The 20036-nt window shown below is 42.6% G+C and overlaps 1 protein-coding gene across 1 annotated transcript in view; it reads left to right on the forward strand.

Moving 5' to 3' along the window:
- The window catches only part of ZC3H7A (zinc finger CCCH-type containing 7A), a 34700-nt gene extending 20873 nt beyond the window's left edge, over nucleotides 1-13827 (forward strand). Inside the window, exons 12-23 of the mRNA XM_082600681.1 lie at nucleotides 329-515; nucleotides 1181-1342; nucleotides 2390-2586; nucleotides 2868-2968; nucleotides 3407-3588; nucleotides 4000-4076; nucleotides 5206-5339; nucleotides 5753-5858; nucleotides 8436-8544; nucleotides 10228-10361; nucleotides 11953-12116; nucleotides 12923-13827. Coding sequence (XP_082456807.1) covers nucleotides 329-515; nucleotides 1181-1342; nucleotides 2390-2586; nucleotides 2868-2968; nucleotides 3407-3588; nucleotides 4000-4076; nucleotides 5206-5339; nucleotides 5753-5858; nucleotides 8436-8544; nucleotides 10228-10361; nucleotides 11953-12116; nucleotides 12923-13112 — 1743 coding nt within the window. The 3' untranslated portion in view covers nucleotides 13113-13827. The remainder of the gene's footprint in view (nucleotides 1-328; nucleotides 516-1180; nucleotides 1343-2389; nucleotides 2587-2867; nucleotides 2969-3406; nucleotides 3589-3999; nucleotides 4077-5205; nucleotides 5340-5752; nucleotides 5859-8435; nucleotides 8545-10227; nucleotides 10362-11952; nucleotides 12117-12922) is intronic.
- The last annotated feature ends 6209 nt before the right edge of the window (nucleotides 13828-20036 follow it).

A 20036-nucleotide genomic window follows, 5' to 3' on the forward strand; every position in this document is an offset into this window, starting at 1 on the left:
GCACAGCTTGAACGACAAGGAAATACAAGATCAGGGCGTGAAAAACGTGTTGGCTGATGAAGCAGAACAATTACCCGTCACTTATAACAACTCATGGAGCATCCAAAAAAGTGGGGGAGGGACCTAGAGACCCAAAAGAGAGGAAAATGTAGAAGGAAATGGTTTTTAAATAGAAACGCAGTAAGGACAGAATAGTCCCAACTTCAGTCTGTGCAGAATGTCTTATTTTTCAGATGCATCTATTTCCTTCTTTAGTGATAGTGCAATATTTGTTGGCTGTTTTTTGTTTTTTGTTTTTTGTTTTTTGTTTTCTTAATTCTTCTTGCAGATGAATGGACCAGGCAGTTTGTTTGCTTCTGAGAGTTTCCTGGGAATGTCAAGTCACCCTAGGAATGACTTTGGAAACTTTTTTGGAAGCGCAGTAACTAAACCACCTTCTTCAGTGACCCCAAGACATCCCCTTGAAGGAACCCATGAACTGAGACAAGCTTGCCAGATCTGTTTCGTAAAATCAGGTCAGGACCAAACAAAGGAGCAGACAGGATTAAAGCAGTCAATAACCTGAGAGTTCTTAGGGATTTGTAGATACATGTGGAAACACCAGCCATTGTGATTCTTCAATCTTTGAGTTCTTTCTAAAGAAGCAGCAGTTATTGATTAGGGACCTTTGGAGTCTAATAGGGTAGGCCGCTGCTCTCCTTTGATAAAATTTTATATATAGAATCATATGGAATAGAATATTTACCTGACCATAATATTTGTGAAAATTAAAGTACTTTCTGTTGGATTATTTCATATCTTTACCCCTAAGTCAAGTGATACGAACGCAATTTATTCTAAACTCGACCGAAGTTAATTTTCTTTCTTAGTTGCTTATTTAAATGCGTTCTTTACCTTTAGAAGCCATCAAAACTCCTATTCTAATAGTTAAATAAGGGTTATGTTTTGGGAAGACTGGTGTTTTGTCCTGATCTTTGTTTTGTCTGACAAACAGCACGAAAGGCAAAAGTTACTTCCATAGCTTGTTTACATTTGGGGGTTATGAAGATGGGATTTTTTTAATGGGAATTTAATATTTTAATAATCATAATCCATCTGCTTACATCTGCTTATAAATGTGCCTGTAAAATGAAATGATACTTTTTGTGCATATGAGCAATCCTTTTTACATCTTTTTCAGGCCCTAAGTTAATGGATTTCACTTACCATGCTAATATAGATCATAAATGTAAGAAAGATATTTTAATTGGTAGGATAAAGAATGTTGAAGATAAATCATGGAAAAAAATACGTCCAAGACCAACAAAAACAAATTATGAAGGACCTTATTATATATGTAAAGGTATATGCTATAATTACTTAATTGGTGTGCATCGCCTAAGCGAGAAATGATTTGCTACATTTGTTATAATGGTTCCAGTATTACTGTAACTAAAAATGTTTAGATAGAGTTAACAGAAAGTTCCTTGGATTGAGACATTAGTATTTTTTATATTATTTTTACCTTTGTTTTTAACTTCCTGTCTTGTGGGTGTTTTATAGTTATTTATGGAAATGGGGATTTCCCCAGGTTTTAAACAGAAAACTGTCTCAAACTTTGGGTTCTCTGACATGGTCTAAACAGAATCAGAACACTGAACTAAGGCTTTGAAAATGTCGCTCTTTTAAGTTGTTTTTGAGAGAACTTAGTATTTTCATTTTTGTCAGACCACTTCACCTGAACGAGCTCTGAATGTACCTAAACGACTTTTTAAACTTAGGTGGAGTACATCCGGGTATCAAGGCTTTTTTTCCCTGTCTGAAATAAAAATAATTTAGAATTGTGGTGCTGGTTTTTTGGTTTCTTTTTTAAGAGTTAATACCATCCCTGTATTGTAATATGCGTATCATGGTTTGAAGCTATCCATGAATTGTTATAAAAATTCAAGTGATGCCCTAAGCGTGTTTTTTTTTAAATACTTTTCTGATATTTTGTTGTTGTTGTTATAAATTTATTTATTTATTTATTTATGGCTGCGTTGGGTCTTCGTTGCTGCGTGCAGGCTTTCTCTAGTTGCGGCGAGCGGGGGCTACTCTTAGTTGCGGTGCGCGGGCTTCTTGCGATGGCTTCTCTTGTTGCAGAACACGGGCTCTAGGTGCGCGGGCTTCAGTAGTTGTGGCTCGTGAGCTCTAGAGCACAGGCTCAGTAGTTGTGGCACACGGGCTTAGTTGCTCCGCGGCATGTGGGATCTTCCCAGACCAGGGATAGAACCTGTGTCCCTTGCATTGGCAGGCAGATTCTTAACCACTGCGCCACCAGGGAAGTCTCCCTAAGCGTGTTTAATATTCATTGGCTTTGAAAAAACAATGGTCTGCGTTTTAAATGTCTTTTAATTCCCTGTCTTTCTAGATGTTGCTGCTGAGGAGGAATGTAGATATTTGGGCCACTGCACGTTCGCTTATTGCCAGGAAGAGATAGATGTCTGGACGCTAGAGCGAAAGGGAGCATTCAGCAGGGAGGCTTTCTTTGGTGGCAACGGAAAGATCAACCTTACTGTGTTCAAACTTCTCCAAGAGCATCTTGGAGAATTTATATTCCTTTGTGAGGTACTTTCTCCAAACCTTACTTTCTGCTGTGAAATTGGTGGTAGCTTCCGACCAGCAAGCCCAGAAGTATCAAGTACTTAGCTCTGGTCCTGCCATATGATAAAGCATCTGCTCAGCAATGGTAGTCACTGCTATTATCCAAAAGAATACTGTTAAGACTTCGTACTTACTGAGTGTTCTTTGATGTAAGCATGTAATGTATAGGTATGTACATCATAAGCATGGCACGGAAGTTCTATCTCATATTATGTTTTCATGATAATTCTTCTTCTCTGTTTCAGAAATGTTTTGATCATAAGCCTAGAATGATAAGTAAAAGAAACAAAGATAATTCTACTTCTTGTTCTCATCCGGTTACAAAGCATGAGTTTGAAGACAATAAGTATGTTGGTAGTTTCTAATTTTTATAGTGACAACACAGAGTCTCTTTTTAGATCCAAATAAAACCAGAGTAGTATCCGCTCAGGCATTCCCCCTCTCCTTTTGTTGCTGTTTTGAAAGATGGTGACTATTTTTAAATGGCTAATAGGTTTTGCTGAGAATTTTAAAATGAATTATTTAATTGAAATTTAATACAGAAAAGCAATACTGATTTATAGCTTCTCATGACATGGACTTAGGTATTTTATAGCTTAACATACAATTATCCCCTCCCCTCCCTAGTAAAACAGTTGCATACAGTGATTTATTTTTTCTGATAAAGATTTAAAATGTATTTTCAGTCTAGAACTTCTAGAATTTTACATTTTATATGTGTATGTACATTTCTTTTAAAGCTATGGCAGAACAATAGTAAAATGTCACTCCCTCTTCCTCTTAGGTGCCTTGTCCACATTTTGCGAGAGACAACAGTAAAATACTCCAAAATACGTTCTTTTCATGGTCAGTGTCAGCTTGATTTATGCCGACATGAGGTGCGATATGGCTGTTTAAGGGAAGACGAGTGCTTTTATGCACATAGTCTTGTAGAATTGAAAGTCTGGATATTGCAAAATGAAACAGGTAGGTTTGTGTGTGATTGAGAAATGTCTCCTCAAGAGCGTCAGGGTTTATGAAGCGGTATTGGAGACCCTTCTCCAACAACTTGGTGTGGCAACACTGTTGATTTTATCCTGAGCTTTAAACCGTGTAGTCACTTCATCTTTAGAGTGGCCTGTTTTGAGTGTGGTCTCGTATAAGTAATTGCTGATACAAGTTCATGTATGAAGTGTGGACTTGTGAGGAAGAAAGATTCCTCGGAAGACACCAAGAGCTATATTTGTAAATATTCCATTTTGAAAGAATAATGTGATGTTCATTCTTGGCAACAGATTATGCCAAGTGGGGTTAATTAAAGAATTGAGTCTGACTGTGCCTAGATTGGTGGCCTGTTATTGTGTAGAGGACCTAAAAAAAGGCTTCTGCGTTTCCCAGGTATCTCACATGACGCTATTGCCCAGGAATCTAAACGATATTGGCAAAATTTGGAAGCAAACGTACCTGGAGCTCAGGTATTCTTTCCTGTGTACTTTCTGCATTTGGGATCCTTTCTGGAACACCCGAATTAATGTTAGTTGTCGGCAGATGCAGTTAAAACTTACATACAGTCCAGTTACTTTCTTAATGTTTATTGAGTTGATTAATTTTTTAAATTAACTAATTAATTAATTAATTTATTTTTGGCTGCATTGGGTCTTTGTTGCTGCGCGCGGGCTTTCTCTTTCTTTGTTGCTGCGGCGAGCGGGGGCTACTCTTCGTTGCGGTACACGGGTTTCTCATCGCGGTGGCTTCTCGTTGCAGAGCACGGGCTGTAGGCGCGCGGGCTCAGTGGTTGTGGCATGTGGGCTCAGTAGTTGTGACTCGCGGGCTCTAGAGCACAGGCTCAGTAGTTGTGGCGCACGGGCTTGTTGCTCTGTGGCACGTGGGATCTTCCTGGACCAGGGCTCGAACCTGTGTCCCCTGCATTGGCAGTCGGATTCTTAACCACTGTGCCATCAGGGAAGCCCCAGTTGAGTAATTCTTAATGTGAAAAAAAAATTCTGAATTTTAGTTGATCATATAAAAGAAAAAAAGTTAGGCATCCCATAATACCCACCAAGAATGTTTAGGATAGGGAATTCCCTGGAGGTGCAGTGGTTAGGACTCCGTGCTTCCACTGCAGGGGGCACGGTTTCGATCCCTGGTTGGGGAAGTAAGATCCTGCAAGCCGAGCGGCATGGCCAAAAAAGACTGTAGGATACAGTTTTCTTATTCAGCTTAATTGGCAAAACAGTTGGGGTCTCGCGCTGTGGGGATCCTTGGAATAAGGGAGGTGGATTGAGTTTGTAGTTTTGCTTACCGCCCAGCCAAACTGCTTTACCCAACTACCCTCCTTCCCCTCCCTGCCAAAAATCCTAGTCATTAACTCCAAAGCTGACTTTCATAAATTGAGATTTGGCATCTGTAATCTGCTTTTATCATATTCTCTTGCATTTGGGTGGAGAACTGGAGATTTTAGTTATCAGATCATATATATACAGTGGTCAAATCATCAAACCAGACAAAAACGGAAATTGCTATTATGAAAAAAAATGCATGGTGATTGTGTTCTCAGAAAACTGGTTTTCTGTTAAATTAAAACTAATCTTTTAATTATTTAAGGTACTTGGCAATCAAATAATGCCTGGATCTCTTAATATGAAGATAAAATTTGTATGTGCTCAGTGTCTGAGAAATGGTCAAGTTATTGAACCAGACAAAAACAGAAAATATTGTAGTGCAAAAGCAAGGCATTCGTAAGTAGTGTGTGTGTGGAAATAGTGCCTGATCATAATGATCTGTTTCATGGGTGTAAAATCATGCATATAAGAAAAAAAGATTAAGACTTTGAAGAGAGCAAAGGAAAGTAGACAATTTAGGAATAATTGCAAAGCAAAAGGGAAGAGATTTTTAGAATTTAGTAGCTAAGAATTCTGCGCACAATTCAAGTGTTTTTCCTGTATTTCATCATTTCCGTGTTTAGGATTCGTAGGGAATGTCTGTTTATAATTATTGACAGGAAATGAAATGACAGAATCATAAGGCATTTCTTTTAGAAGGGTTGAGGAAAAAAAATCTCTGGTCCTTTAGGTACAAACTTTGTACCTGCCCCTTTATATTATGCCTTTGCCAGTGTGTTTTTGTTTTTTCTGAACTCCATTTTTCTTAGGTGGACCAAAGATCGTCGTGCGATGAGAGTGATGTCTATTGAACGTAAGAAGTGGATGAACATCCGTCCTCTCCCCACAAAGAAACAAATGCCTTTACAGTTTGATGTACATACGTAATTTTTAAGCCACTTTTTTTTTAATTAGGCATTTCAAATCGTTAGAAAGTAGTAGTAATTCAGATGGAAACTGGTACCCTTTAAATAATGCTCATCATGTTAATGAAATTGAAGTGGTCCTTTCGTTTTCCTTTCCCTTTTGAATGTGTGGCTCTGGGACAGTCTTTAGATTGATTGGAATCGTATGAGTTACTGAGGAAAAGTAAGTAGACAATGAACTAGAGAAGAGTGATGGTCATGGCTCAGCTTATTTTCCAGATGAATTACTTTGGGAGCAAATGGGAGAGAATTTCATTTAAATTTGATTCCTCAGCTTTGCTGTCAAACCCAGGGCCTTCCGTATTATCATGGATGCTGTTGATGAGTTGTTTTTATCACGCCTGTTTCTTTCACTGAAGCAATGGATGCTTGCTAAAGGATGCCCAACATTATAGGATTTTCTTGAAGTAACCCAAAGGAAAAACGCTCCATGTTAGAGCAATATGTTCCTCAAAAGCCCTTAGAATGAAAACACCAGACCAACTTAATGTGTGGGTAGCATTTCACTCACTGGGTAGCACGTTTCAACTTGGTCTCCCTGGTGCTTTACATGGTCTTAAAGACGATTGCCTGGGCAAAGCCCTGGAGCTGGCCCAACTTGCCTCTTCACAAGAGAGAGGGTCTGGAGGGATTTCACTGTGCAAGGGACACTTGGAGCTGACAGGGCGGAAATTTTCTGCCACAGCGGAGGAAGTATGGAGAGAGCCTTTTGCCCGGAGAAGCAGTGCGGGTGGATTGCAGAGTCCCCATGTAACGAGGCTCCCTCTCCCAATTGCCAGAGAGTTAAGGAAGAGGAGGGTGAATTTCCCATCACCCAGGGTACCTTGCTTTTTGTAAAACTTATACAAGTTATAATGACAGTCTTTGAAGGAGGTGGTGTGTTTGTGTTTATCCACAGTGGTTTCAGCCTCAGATTTGGGTGATTTAATCCGTGGGTTATGTAGGAGGGGAGGAAAGTTTATTGGAACCATTGATATCTTGTGCTTCAAAAGATAGTGGAGATTATGGGCGTATTCCTCAAAACTTTGCTAAAACTAAGACGACTGGGAACAATTCTAGCTCATGAGGCAGCTGCCTAGGACCACTGATTATCCTCTCATCTTGGACGTGGTGTTCTACCTTGCAATTTTACAGGAGCGTATTTCCTCTTTTTCCTACCATACTAGGTATTGCTAAGGGATCCTTTTTCTAAAAGAAGAAATAGTACTCTGTGTTTGTATGTGTGTAGACAGTGTGGTGAGGTGGAGAGAGCATGTGCTTCAGAGTCTGCCCGAAGGGCAAGTTACTCAGCCTCAGTTTGCTCATCTGTAAATGAGAATAATTGCATCCTAGGGAAGATACAGGAGCTGGTGTTGTGTAAAAACCCAGCACAGAGCGGCCTTCTCCTTTATTTTCTCTTCTCCCTGCTCCTTATCGTTGAGTTTTGAAAGACGGTGGTAAATGTCTACCTAGTAATACCTAAGTACTTATTGGGGATTGACTGGGAAAAGAATATAATACAGTCTATCACAAGAATGTTTTGTTGACTATTGACTTCATGCAGAAAATTGTAAGGGTTGCAGGGGTGGGGGTCCCTGATGTTGGTCCAAGGGAGGAAAGGAGCAGTGTTAAGTGTTGACTGCTTCTTGATTTTTAGTGAAAGTCAATGCTAAGCATCTACTATTATGTAAACTAAATATATAGGGCCAACTCCTGCTGAAACACGGATAAACTAAAATAAGCTAACAATTAATTGTACTAGGATTTATGCTCTATAAAGACAGGTACATTGATGATATCTAAGAATGAGCTCTTGGTGACGGCGGTTTTCCTAGTTCTTAATAGTCATGGGTCTTAGGGGAGTCTGTGTTCTGCTGATTGCTCTCACTTTATTTTCCTACCAGTATCAGTGTATTTACTCTGTAAAGTAAAAATGCAAATAACCAGAAGAGGTATTATTTGAACGCTGTATAACTAGATGGCCTGGTTAGTGGAATAATTGTCTTTGAACAACGCATAGCTAGAGAATGATGACCAAGATTAGCTGCCAGTATTGGTGATAAGTAAATGTCCGAGATTTTTTCTGACACTGTTTAGTACCTTTGGAGGAGTCTGCAGTTTCTTTATCACTTCCCAAGTGCTGACAGGGAGGCATCCTGGGTGTCAGGTAGGGGAGAGTAGGATCCTTCAGACTGAGGGGGCCAGAGACTTGGATTGCAGAGATACAATGTTCTGCTGTGTTAAAAGCAGATACTCTGAATCAATGAGTTTGTTGACATTTCCTTGTAAGAAAATGTTCCATATTCCAGTTTCATACTTACTTTCTTTTGGAAATTTTCTTTTGAAAAGTTTTGAGACAGAAAGCTTAATATCATCTCATGTATTTGGGGCTTATAGTCAATTTGAATAGAAGCAAATTAATCTCCTTTTAAAATTATGTTCTCGGCATTAGCATGGATAATAATTTTTATTTTGCTTAAATGTAAAAATTAGGCAGTTTTACTAAGTGTACTCTGTCTTAAAGCATGTTCCTATCTTTCCAATACAGCTGTGCAATCATATTGCTTCTGGGAAAAAATGTCAGTATGTTGGAAACTGTTCCTTTGCTCACAGTCCTGAGGAACGAGAAGTGTGGACCTACATGAAAGAGAACGGGAGTAAGTTGATGATTAACCGTGGCCTTGACACCCGTGAAATCTAGCTTGCCTGAAAGTCTCTTTCCTCTCTCTAAATATGCCAACTTACTGTGCACACAGAAAGCAGTCTGCGTTCTAAACCATTATACCATTTTATCAGTGAAGCAGAGTCTGAGCTCCGATCATGTTTGCTTAGGTCAGATTCAGATACAAATACATAGGTCTGCATCCTCTGATGTCATAGGCGTGATTCATGGTCTGGGGAAGTTCAGTCCTTCTGTGAGCTCCTTTTGTGAATAGTCACCCCTGAATTAATCAGGTTATAATTGGAGGTCTCTTCAAGGAGCCCTTACTGGTAGAACAGGCCCAGATTCAAAGGCCCGAGGAGAGAATGTTTGTCTTGGTCAAACGTTAGGTTTATTGTGAGAGCCTTTTTTTTTTTTTTTTATTGTGAGAGCCTTTGAGAGGAGCCTCAGACAAACTTTCAATTCCAACCAGAAAAGGTTTTGCTACCAGGATTATTGTTCTTCAGTCTTAAGTAAACTGATGGAAATTTACCGACTGCTTAAGATCTGTGATCTCTGGATTACAAGAAGCCATCTGATTTAAGCATGTCACCTATCGTATTTCAACCATGTAAAAATTCAGTGACTTGTGTGGACAGGACTCCTTCTTGCTGGAGTGGGGACATAGAGTTGGGCCTTACTGAAGGTGTCCTTGTAAATCAGGGCTCTTGCAGTGATTCCTGCTACCACTGGTCTGAAGGAAGAAGAATTTCTTAGTTTACCTCTAATCTTAGAAACACTTAGGCAGGCAGTGAAGCCGAGTTTTGACCAGATCCTCATTACCAGATATTTTTTTTAAACTCAGTGGCTCTCAACTGGGGATGAATTTTGCCACACACACACCTCTCTTCCCTTGGGGACACTTGGCAACGTCTGGACATTGTCATGACTTGTAGGGCTGTGCTACTGGCAGCTAGTGGGTAGAGGCTAGGGGTGTTGTTAAACATGCTACACACACAAGATTGCCACCGACAGTGAAGAGTTTTCTGGCTCAGAACGTTGGCAGTGCTGAGGTTGAGAAACCTTGGTTTTATCGCTTGACAGTAATGCCGGATACACTTGTTCCAGTAGCTTGCAGCCACTGCCCAGCACCTGGTCATGGCTGTGTTGTTGTAAGTTGCACCCCAGCATGTCGGTCTTCTGGGACTGTGGCTCAACTGACAGGCTCCCATCAGGGTCAGAATCTCGGTCCTTATAGTAGGTTTCTCAGTAGACAGTGAGGAGCTGTGTAAGTAGCCTGTGTGGTTACAGCAGCGGTAGCAAGTGTTCAACGTGGGGCATCGTGAAGCCGTGCCGAGGCTTTCCTTTTCAGCAATGCCCTTGAAATGGTTTCTGAATTTTAAACACCCCATAGTGTCTTGCAAATGCAGGGAGGAGTTAATCTTGAAAACTAACTATTAAAAAAAAAAAAAAGAAAACTAACTATTGTGGTCTTACAGTCCTGAATTTGGTTCTTACCCCTGAGGGTCTGGAAATGGACGACTGTCTCTCCGTGTCTAAATACGATCAGTTTCCATTCAGCCCTCTCAAGTTTCTTTTGAAAATTGCACTGACTGATACCAGAAGAGTGCGTGTTCTTGTGTGTATTTAAATGGTGTATTTAAATATTTGCTGCTGAAAGGAGTTCATTTTTCTTTAGTACAAGATATGGAACAGTTTTATGAACTCTGGCTAAAGAGCCAAAAAAATGAAAAAAGCGATGATGTAGCCAGTCAGTCAAACAAAGAAAATGGAAAACAAATTCACATGCCGACAGATTACGCGGAAGTTACTGTAAGTACCCCAGGTTGGTTCCCCTCACCTTTGCTTCCAGGCCTTTCTTTTCTTTCCCACCTTCTCCAAAATCTGGCTCCCTCGCCCGCGGTCTGCCCTCCCCCTTATCTTCATCTTCTCTCCACGCTGGCTCTCCACTGTTAGTTTAAGTCTCTTCATCCTAAAAATGGCTTTCCTGGATCTTTTTTCCAACTCTGGAGCCAGGAAATTGTGAGTCCGAGTCCTGCTTCCCTCTCCTTACTAGCCTGTGACACTGGGCAGGTTATTGAACGTCTCTGAGAGGGTTGCTTGTGATGGAGCCTCTAAGTGTGATGAGCCTGCGGGTTTATCCCAGTGCTGGGCCACGGAAAGTGCTCAGGAAATGTGGGATCCCCCCTCCCCCAAGTCCTCTTGTTCTCTTATCACCGTCCTGCAGTCTGGCCTCTGCCTCTGGGTTCTACAGAGACATTAAGTCACCTGTGGTCTTTTACTGTTTTGTCTGTCTTTTAAATGTTTCAAAAAAGTGAAGGGGGTAGTATAATGACTGTCTTGAGCCCACCATCCCAGGTGAACCCATGTAAGTTTGTTGTGTTTGCTTCTGTAAAGTAAATAAAATGTCACAGATAAAGTTGGAACCCCAGTTGTCCCCCTTTCCCAGAGGGACCAGATGCAGTGTATATTTTTTCAGGCCATGTTTACATACCTTGGACTGTTTATCCCTAACCTATTGCTCTGCCTGGCATGTTTTTTTTAAACTGACAGGCGTACGCATTACTCTGCTCCTTGTTTCTTGTTTTGTTTTTTGTCCCCTCTCCATATTGAGCCATTCAGATGCAGGTCATGGACACGTCTCTGTGCATGATACGCCCTGTGAACTCTGCTTTCTCTGCCAAGGCTCAGCACTGACCCCCTCACCACCTTTTCTTAAGTACTACCAGGGTTTCCAGAGCCAGGGTCACCCCAACTTGCTGGGTCATGAGGTTGACCTGTCTTTGCGAACCTGTTCTTACCCAGTGTTGCAGGGCATTTGGGAAATAGTCAATACTACTCAAACACTGCACGCTTGCATATGTGGGAGCACAGGGTTCCTAATGTGTGGGGTCTGTGCCCCCAGGGTGGTGTCTTCCCAGCACGTGTACTTCCCTGGCCCCTGGCACAAGTCCTGGCCCATAGTAGGGGTTCAGTTCATGTGCAAGGCTGGAGTTGCTCATCCTTCTGCAGTGGGCGAGTCCCGGGTTTTCACATCCTCTCTGCTTTCCCTCGTCGTATTAATCCTCCCCGGAATCCTTGTTTGAACCTGGCCCCTTGTCCTGCTGACAGACTCCCTTGTTTGCACCCTAGCTCCTTGCCAGAGACTGCCTGGACCCCTGGCCCAGTCCATCGCCCCTGCTCTCTGCTTCCTGTGTGCTGGCCACCCTCTCCTTGGTCCTGCTCTTGACTTTGAGTTTTATGTTCTCACCCAGCTTCCCCCACTGGACGGGCTCCCCAACAGTAGAGTCTGGGTCTTACGTGGAGTCGTTTCTAGTTGTTCTGGTGCCTGAACACATGTGACCCGTCAGGGGCCACACAGATAGCAGCCACTGACGGGATGTGTGTCTTCCGTGCACTCTAGGTGGACTTCCACTGCTGGATGTGTGGGAAGAACTGTAACAGTGAGAAGCAGTGGCAGGGCCACATCTCCTCAGAGAAGCACAAGGAGAAGGTTTTCCACACTGAAGATGACCAATACTGCTGGCAGCACCGCTTTCCAACAGGATATTTTAGTATTTGCGATAGGTATGTGGGTCTCTTCAGTTTCCCACATGAAAACTGCTGACCTTGTGAGTAGACAGAGTATCTGGGTGATAAAATCTTCTAATCCTGGATGCTTGGATTTGAGCTCACAGTTTAGTTGCTCCTTGAACATTTCTTCACTCTTCTGCGTTACATGAAAAGATTCACTAGTCTGCCGGTACTGGCGTGAAAGTCTTAAAGATAACCAAATAGGGAAATAAGTTCATTCGGGCTTGCCCAAATGATCTCTGAGATGGCAGTGGAGATTCTCTGACCCTTCACAATAATCCTTCTCGTAGTAGATGTTCATCAGTTTTGAAACTGCCTTTGAATTATATTCCAAGTATAAATCTGGAACTTTCTCAGGTCAAAGGAAAGTATTAGTATTTTAAGTTTACTTAGAAAATTTTTCAATGAAAAGCTAGATAATTTTGAATTGCTCCTCACTTTGTTGTTGCTGTTTCTATTTGACTTCCAAACTTAGATCCATGTGATACATAGAATTATTGAAGATATTTTTTACTTCCTGCCCCTTCTGATTTCTTTCCACTGCATCAAGAAGGAGCATAGTCTTTTTTTCCCCAACAATCTGTATTTTTCATTAAATAGTGCATTTAAATAGTTTAAAGTACTAATTATTGTAGATGTCAAGGCAATAAAATATTCATTTTTCTAGGATTAAGATTTCGAGCTAAAAGTTTAATGCAAACCGTAAAGGTAGTGAAGAACACATTTTAAAGATTTTTATAAACAACTGGTGGACGCTTACCAAGCTGGTGGATGCTTACCAAGCTGACTTGTCCTAACAGGTATATGAATGGTACTTGCACGGAAGGAAGCAGCTGTAAATTTGCACATGGCAATGCTGAACTTCATGAATGGGAAGAGAGAAGAGATGCCCTAAAGATGAAGCTCAACAAAGCACGAAAAGATCACTTAATTGCCCCCAATGATAATGACTTTGGAAAATATAGTTTTTTGTTTAAAGATTTAAACTAATATGCTGGCTTTTATGTATGTTACCTAATCAGAGCATTGACCAGAAAAATTGAAAGTGTTGTAAGGCACGTAGCAGAGGAGCTGCAGATTTTCTGCTTGTATTGGCGTCTCTCGTCCCTCCTGAGCAGCAACCCACAGTAGGTAGGAAAACGGGCTGTTTGACAGGTCTGGCCAGGCTCTCACGGCATCAAATGGCAAAGTGACCGCTACTGGTTGCCATCTGTTGAACAGACTTTTGGATGAACTGTGTTGGGGAAGAGGATAAGGTTATGTGAGGATGACTTCTTGAGTTGGTCCTTCAGATAAGAATCATGATGGTGAGAGAGAAACACTGTACTAGGATCAGAACACATGATGGATGAAATTCTTCACATGTTTTAAGAGGAATGAATTTGTCTAATATAATAAAGTTTGCTACTTATCTGTATGTAGGTTGCTAAAAAGGATTTTCTTAACTCAGATTTTAAGCCAAATAACCATTTAACACTATAATGTTAAATGGGGTATTTTTCTGTATTTGTATGTTTCACTATAATAAGGGAACTGAGGATAATGTGCATTGAGAATATTTTGAAAAATAATCAGTTGACTCAAATTTTATTTCTTGGTCTTTTGCTGTTTAAATGATGATTTTGAAAGATTAAACTTGTACTGTTGGTATTGTGTAGTGTATGGACCAATACTGCCCGTAATAAAGATTTTATATATAGATGTCTTTCATTTTTTTGGTGTGGTCCTTGCCAATTCCTTAAAGAATTGTTAAAACTGGGTACTAGGGCTTGCCTGGTGGCGCAGTGGTTGAGAGTCCGCCTGCTGACGCAGGGGACACGGGTTCGTGCCCTGGTCCAGGAAGATCCCACATGCCGTGAAGCAGCTCAGCCCATGAGCCATGGCCGCTGAGCCTGCGCCTCCAGAGCCTGTGCTCCGCAACGGGAGAGGCCGCAACAATGAGAGGCCCGCATACCACACACAAAAAAAAACAAAACTGGGTACTAAAATCACAAGGTTAGTTTTTTGTTTTTGTTTTTTTTTTGGCCGCACCGCTCGGCTTGTGGAATCCCTGTTCCCCGACGACCAGGGATCGAACCTGGGCCCTCAGCAGTGAAAGCGTAGACTCCTACCCACTGGACTGCCAGGGAATTGCCTAGATTTTTTTTAAAAACACTCTCATTTAAGCAATTAATGGCAGAAGGCAAATTAGAGAGACATGGCAGCAACTTTCACTCTGTCCCGCTCTCCTCCGACTCAGGTTGCTAAGAGGCTTCTCTTAATGACTGACTTGCTAACCCCTCTGGGGGCTCTTCTGTGTCTCATTCAGATGAATGCCCAGCAAGGGGACACATGGTCAGCTAAGACGTGGGCTGTGGGATTCCACAGACACGACTGTCTAGCACAGTGCCTTCTATAGGGCCGTTTTGGTTGTTGAAAGACCACTGAAGGTGTGGTCAGGACCGGCTGGCAGAGACGAGGAAAGGGCTGAGCTGTCCTGAGACCCAGATCTGCTCCTGACCTGGCGAGCTAGGGAGAAGAGTCATTGTCAGGGTTAGGGGGCCGCCACCTCACGAGGACACTGCCAGTGCAGAGTCCCTGTTGGGGGTGGGAGTCAGAAGGAATGGCTGATGGACCCGAAAGTCACTTCTTCGTGACAACCTTGACTCAGTGGGGTTTGGGGAAAACAGAAAAGGGTCTTTGTTCAGTGCGAGTCCAGCCTGGGTGGGGGGAGCATGGCTGCAAGTAGAGAGATGAGAGAGAAGCGGTGCCTTCAGCAGAACCAGAGGCTGCAGAGTGAAAGGCAAGCCCGGGGGACTCCTTGAGGACCACAGGAGACTGGTTTCCCTCCATGAATGGAAGGCAGTTGGGACCAGTTTTATTTGGCAGGTGCGGTAGCAGTGCACCGGATTTGCCAAATAAGTAATCTGTTTCTGTAGAGCAGACTGGCAGTGTTACCATTCTGCTAGGTTTCCCTAGTCTGATGGCCTTCATGATGTTTTTCTTCTCCATCCTTCCAAACTCCTTTTTATCCTTTTTTTCCAGGGAGAATAGATGTTAAAAAGCTGTCTCTGGTGCTCTGTTTTAGCTTGCAGTTTAACAAGTTGGTTGTCTTAACCTTTGGAATCTAGGCTAGAAACTTGAAGTTTGACCGGTCAAGACAAGAATTGTTTGTTTTCCACACCCACATCCCCACCTCAAATTCTCTGTGCCTGGGCTTTCTTGCAGTTCTCTGTGCTCTGAACTATCCTTTCAGTAAATTCCATTTCTGCCTAAATCATCCAGTTTTTTGCCTCATTTCGGCTAAGAACCCCCCTGGCCACAGTCTTGGTCTCAGCATCAGGAAGTCAATGCTAATTATTCCATGGTGAAGTCACACCTCCACCCTAGAAGTGAAGAGGAGAAGGAGGTGTGGTGGGGGGGAAAGGGCAAGAAAAAAAAAGTATGAAAGAGCAAAACCCGAATATTAACAGCAGACGAAACTAATAACTGGCATGTCTACTTGGACATGTTTATCTCCATATCTCCTCCAGGGTGGATTTTTTTCAACAGTTAACAAATTGACATACAATTTTTATAACAAAAGTTTTACCATTTTAAAGTACAAATCCATGGTTTTAGTAGATTCCAAATGTGCTACAATCACCACAATGAATTTTAGAGTATTTCATTACCTGAAACAAAACAAAACCAAACCCACACCCTAGTCTACTCACTCCCCCTGCTTTTCAAGCTGTAGGCAACTGCTCAACTGCATTGAGCCACAACTAATGAGTCCACATGCCACAACGACTGAAGCCCGTGTGCCTAGAGCACTGCTCCACAACAAGAGAAGCCACCACAATGAGAAGCCCGCGCACCACAACGAAGAGTAGCCCCCGCTCGCTAGAGAAAGCCCACACGCAGCAACAAAGACCCAACGCAACCAAAAATAAAAAAACAAGCATTAGATGTTTTATACATATATATGCTATATATATGTATATATACATACAATGGAATATCAACTCAGCCATAAAAAAATGAAATATTGCCATTTGCAGCAACATGGATGGGCCACAGGATATCATGCTTAGAGAACCAAGAGAAAGATAGATACTATATAATATCCATTATATGTGGAACCTAAAAAAATAATACAAATGAATCCATATACAAAACAGAAGCAGACAGATACAGAAAACAAACTTAACGGTTACCAAAGGAGAGAGGGAGGGAGGGAAGGAACAATTAGGAGTATGGGATCAACAGATACAAACTACTATACATAAAATAGATAAGCAACAAGGATTTACTATACCTTGTATATAGCACAGGGAATTACCCAATATCTTGTAATAACCTATAATGGAACATAAATCTGTGAAAAACCACTATGCTGTACACCTGAAACTAACACAATACTGTAAACTGTACTTCAACTTTTAAAAAATTTAGTTGAAACTACAGAATGTAAAATATGGGTTTTCTTGTGTAAGAAACACTGACAGAATACCAAACCAGAGACTCAGATTTAAGGAAACTGGTGAGTGACTTCCCTGGTGGCGCAGTGGTTAAGAATCCACCTGCCAATGCAGAGGACATGGGTTCGAGCCCTGGTCCGCGAATATCCCACATGCCGTGGAGCAACTAAGCCCGTGTGCCACAACTACTGAGCCTGCGCTCTAGAGCCCGTGCTCCACAAGAAGAGAAGCCACCGCAGTGAGAAACCCGCACACCGCAACGAAGGGTAGTCCCCGCTCGCCGCAACTAGAGAAAGCCCACACGCGGCAACACAGACGCAACGCAGCCAAAAATAAAAAATAAATAAATAAATTTATATATCTAAAAAAAGGAAACTGCTTAAAGGACAAAGTAGAATAAAATATTTGAAGCAAGTGATACTGAGTTACCATAGTAACTCACTTTTAAAAAATAACCAAATTTGGCTTAGACACAATAGTAATGAGACAGTTAAAAAGACAGAATTACAAAATTTGGGGCAGGGGAAAAATGATTATTAGCACACGAAAGGAAAACAAAAGAGCTCTGATTAAGAAAAAAAATTAACAAGCATTATTTCTCTCCGATTCTAAGAAAAGGATTAATACCTGGGAGAAATATATGTAATCTTCCCCCTGCCCCCTACTCAAATGCCACCACCTTGATCATGGCATAAAAAGTGGCCATGAAAGCTCAGATATTGGTTGATGTGGACTAGTTAGGGCTGACATAGCCTTGAAAAGCTGTGCAGCCTGACCCAGATGGCCTGGTGTAATCTGAAATGAATTTATCTTTGTTTCAGGAGAACACCTAGGGCCAGAGCAGCAGCCAGATGTCTAAAAAGAGAATAGTAAAGGAAACATCCTTTTATTGATCCAGGGTGGTTTCCTGGCCTGTAAGACTCCGCCCTGCATTGCCATAAGATATTGTGGGTCTCATGAGATAACCCACAGGCAGCAAAAGTACTTTGAACCTTATAAAGCCCTGTGCAAACGACAGGTGTCTTACGGAAGAGTAGTGTGGATTCTGTTCTAGCAACCTACAGTGAATGGGTACTGGTGACTTCGGACCATATTTGTTTTTGTTAGTAATATACTATGTAACTTATCTACACAAAGAAATCAAGAGAACTAGAAATGGTAAATAAGGTTAATATTTTTTTAAAAACTAGAAATACATTTTTTCTCTTCTAGCTTCTTCCAATAAGATTATATAAAACAATAATGTAACACTATATTATTCAGTTTGTAGTAGATTAAAAAAAGAGTAATAATAGCATAAAAAAGGGAGGAGGAAACAGCTGTATTGGAGCAGTTTCCCTATCTTACTGAAGTTAAGTTAGTATAAATCTGAAGTAACTAAAAAAAAAGTTTTAAATCATTAAAGGAATTAATAATGTTTTAGAAAAGATCCACTTAATACAAAAGAAGGAAGTAAAGAACAAAGAGGTGTAGAAACCAAAGAGCAAAATGGCAGGTGAATATGAGCTACCATGTTGGGCCTCCGCGGTTAACACACTTAATGCTCTGGGTCACCTACAAAGGTGACCATTCATAGCACATTTTACATCCCTGGAAAATCCGCACTGGGGTCACGCGGCTGGTTTGCGGCACAGGTAGGGTTTCATCTCCTGTTTTTTTTTTTTTTGTTTTTTTGCGTGGCATCATACTGCCTTAGTTCCCTCCGAGTTTTATCTGCCTGGTTTGTAGTTATTGACAACGGAAGTCGAGTCTAGATCTGTGGCCCGAGCAATTTGGTAATTACGGACATTCTCTTAGCTCCAGGTACACTTGTCCCAGGGAAACAATCCCTTCCTGTCACTCTCAACTCATATTTCATCCTTCTCCGACTTGTTTTTAATCACAAAAACTTATTTAGAGGGACTTCCCTGGTGGCGCAGTGGTTAAGACTCTGCCTGCCACTTCAGGGGACACGGGTTCGAGTCCTGATCCAGGAAGATCCCACATGCCACAGGGCAACTAAGCCCGTGCGCCACAACTACTGAGCCCGTGTGCCACAACTACTGAAGCCGCATGCCCAAAGTCCATGCTCCGCAACAAGAGAAGCCACCGCAATGAGAAGCCCGCGCACCACAACGAAGAGTAGCCCCCACTTGCCAGAACTAGAAAAAGCCTGCGCAGCAACAAAGACTCAATGCGGCCAAAAATAAATTAATTAAAAAAAAAAACTTACTTAGAAAGGACCTAACATTTAGAGTCTCAGAGGATTTAGAGTCGACAGTGGGTCGCTGGAGCGGCTTGTTAACCTTGCCTTTGAGCCTGAATTCCTCACCTACTAGCTTTGTGGCTGCAGTCACGTGGCTTTTCCAAACCTCGGTTTTCGCATCTGTGAAGTGAGTACAGGCTGTACAGACCCTCCTCCCAGGGGTGTGATGTAGGGACATGGTGCTCAGGCACACAGCACTTCACTGGTGCAGGAAATGGACACTGGGAGATGACAGTCACTAAAATTTGAGTACTCACTATGGGCCCGGCAGTTTCAATCAATGACCTCATTTAATTCTCAAAGCAGGGCTTCCCTGGTGGCGCAGTGGTTATGAATTCGCCTGCCAATGCAGGGGACACGGGTTTGAGCCCTGGTGTGGGAAGATCCCTCATGCCGCGGAGCAACTGAGCCCATGTGCCACAATTACTGAGTCTGCACTCTAGAGCCCACGAGCCACAACTACTGAGCCCGTGTGCCACAAGTACTGAAGCCCGCACACCTAGAGCCCATGCTCCGCAACGAGAAGCCACTGCAATGAGAAGCCCACGCACTGCAACAGAGTAGCCTCCGCTTGCCGCAACCAGAGAAAGCCTGTGCACAGTAACGAAGACCCAACACAGCCACAAATAAATAAAATAAATTTATATAAAAAAATCCTCAAAGCAGCTCTGTGAGGGTGGTACTGATATCACTCCCATTTTACAGATGTGTAAACCGAGGCCGTAACCTCTCCCGCCTCACTCCCGGATCCGCGGACACTTCTCGCCTCTGTACATGTTTTCCGTTCATTAAGCGGGGACAATAAATGGCACCTACATCCTCTGGAGCCTGTAGTGATATTAGCAGACACGACTGCTGTCACCATCGCGGCTCTTTAAACTCAAGGAGCCAAACAAGGACTCCCTGTAGCCCGGGGCTGCTGAGGTCTGCGCTGGGTAGATGCAAGGATAGGAGTGGCCGGACGCTCGGCTCCGGCGCCTGCGCAGACTCAGTGGACTGGGTACCTGAGCGAGCATGTGGCTACGGCGGCTTCGGCGCATACGTCAGGGACGGGGGCGGGGCCTGTGGGATTACGCCGCGGCTGTCCCGCCGCCAGCGGGGAACGGATCCGCGCAGACTCCGTAAGCGAGGGGGCGTGGCTCTATGGGGGCGTGGCTGATGGGTGGTGTCCACGTAGCCTCTCGGGTGGGGGCGGAGCCGCCTGCGCGTGGGCGGGCGTCGCGTCTG

Source organism: Mesoplodon mirus, assembly GCF_964341445.2.
Source record: "Mesoplodon mirus genome assembly, chromosome: 15".
In the NCBI taxonomy this organism is placed as follows: Eukaryota; Metazoa; Chordata; class Mammalia; order Artiodactyla; family Ziphiidae; genus Mesoplodon; species Mesoplodon mirus.